This window comes from Charadrius vociferus, unplaced genomic scaffold, assembly GCF_000708025.1.
Source record: "Charadrius vociferus isolate BGI_N301 unplaced genomic scaffold, ASM70802v2 scaffold2560, whole genome shotgun sequence".
Lineage (NCBI taxonomy): Eukaryota > Metazoa > Chordata > Aves > Charadriiformes > Charadriidae > Charadrius > Charadrius vociferus.
This window is the reverse complement of record NW_009646454.1, coordinates 78208-78712: the sequence shown is the minus strand read 5'-3', so window position 1 is coordinate 78712 and position 505 is coordinate 78208. Positions and strand designations below refer to the sequence as shown.

At 61.8% G+C, this 505-nt stretch overlaps 1 protein-coding gene across 1 annotated transcript; it reads right to left on the bottom strand.

Moving 5' to 3' along the window:
- Nucleotides 1-162: 162 nt before the first annotated feature.
- Nucleotides 163-464, bottom strand: UBA52 (ubiquitin A-52 residue ribosomal protein fusion product 1; the record flags this gene model as incomplete). Its single annotated transcript, XM_009882623.1, has 2 exons — nt 163-256; nt 352-464. Coding segments are annotated over 2 exons (207 nt in total), but the record flags the coding sequence as incomplete, so codon positions are not given.
- Between the last annotated feature and the right edge of the window lie 41 nt (nt 465-505).

Below are 505 nucleotides of genomic sequence, written 5' to 3'. Positions count from 1 at the left end.
GGCTGCCCGGTCACCCACCCACGCCCCCCCGCTCCCCTTTTATCGAAACCCACGCCGATTTGGGAAAAAAAAAAACCCACAACACAAAAACACAACACAAAAAGATCTGGAGGGCTGTGATGCTTTATTGGCAGAGTGCAGGCAGGGCCGGCGCTGCCCACTCTACTTGACCTTCTTCTTGGGGCGCAGGTTGTTGGTGTGCCCACACTTCTTCTTGCGGCAGTTGACGGCGCGGGGGTGCAGGCGGGCGTAGCACCTGCGGAAGGTGAAAAACGGGGGACGTCAAAGCCCCGTGTCCCTGGGGAAGGGGACTCGGAGGGTCCTCACCCCACGGGGGACACGGGGACGTACTTGCGGCAGATCATTTTGTCGCAGTTGTACTTCTGGGCGAGCTGGCGGAGGGAGGGCTCGATGATACCCCCCCGCAGGCGCAGCACCAGGTGGAGAGTGGACTCTGAAAAGAGAGAGAAGCGTCATGGCGCTGCTGCGGGGGAGCCGGCCACCC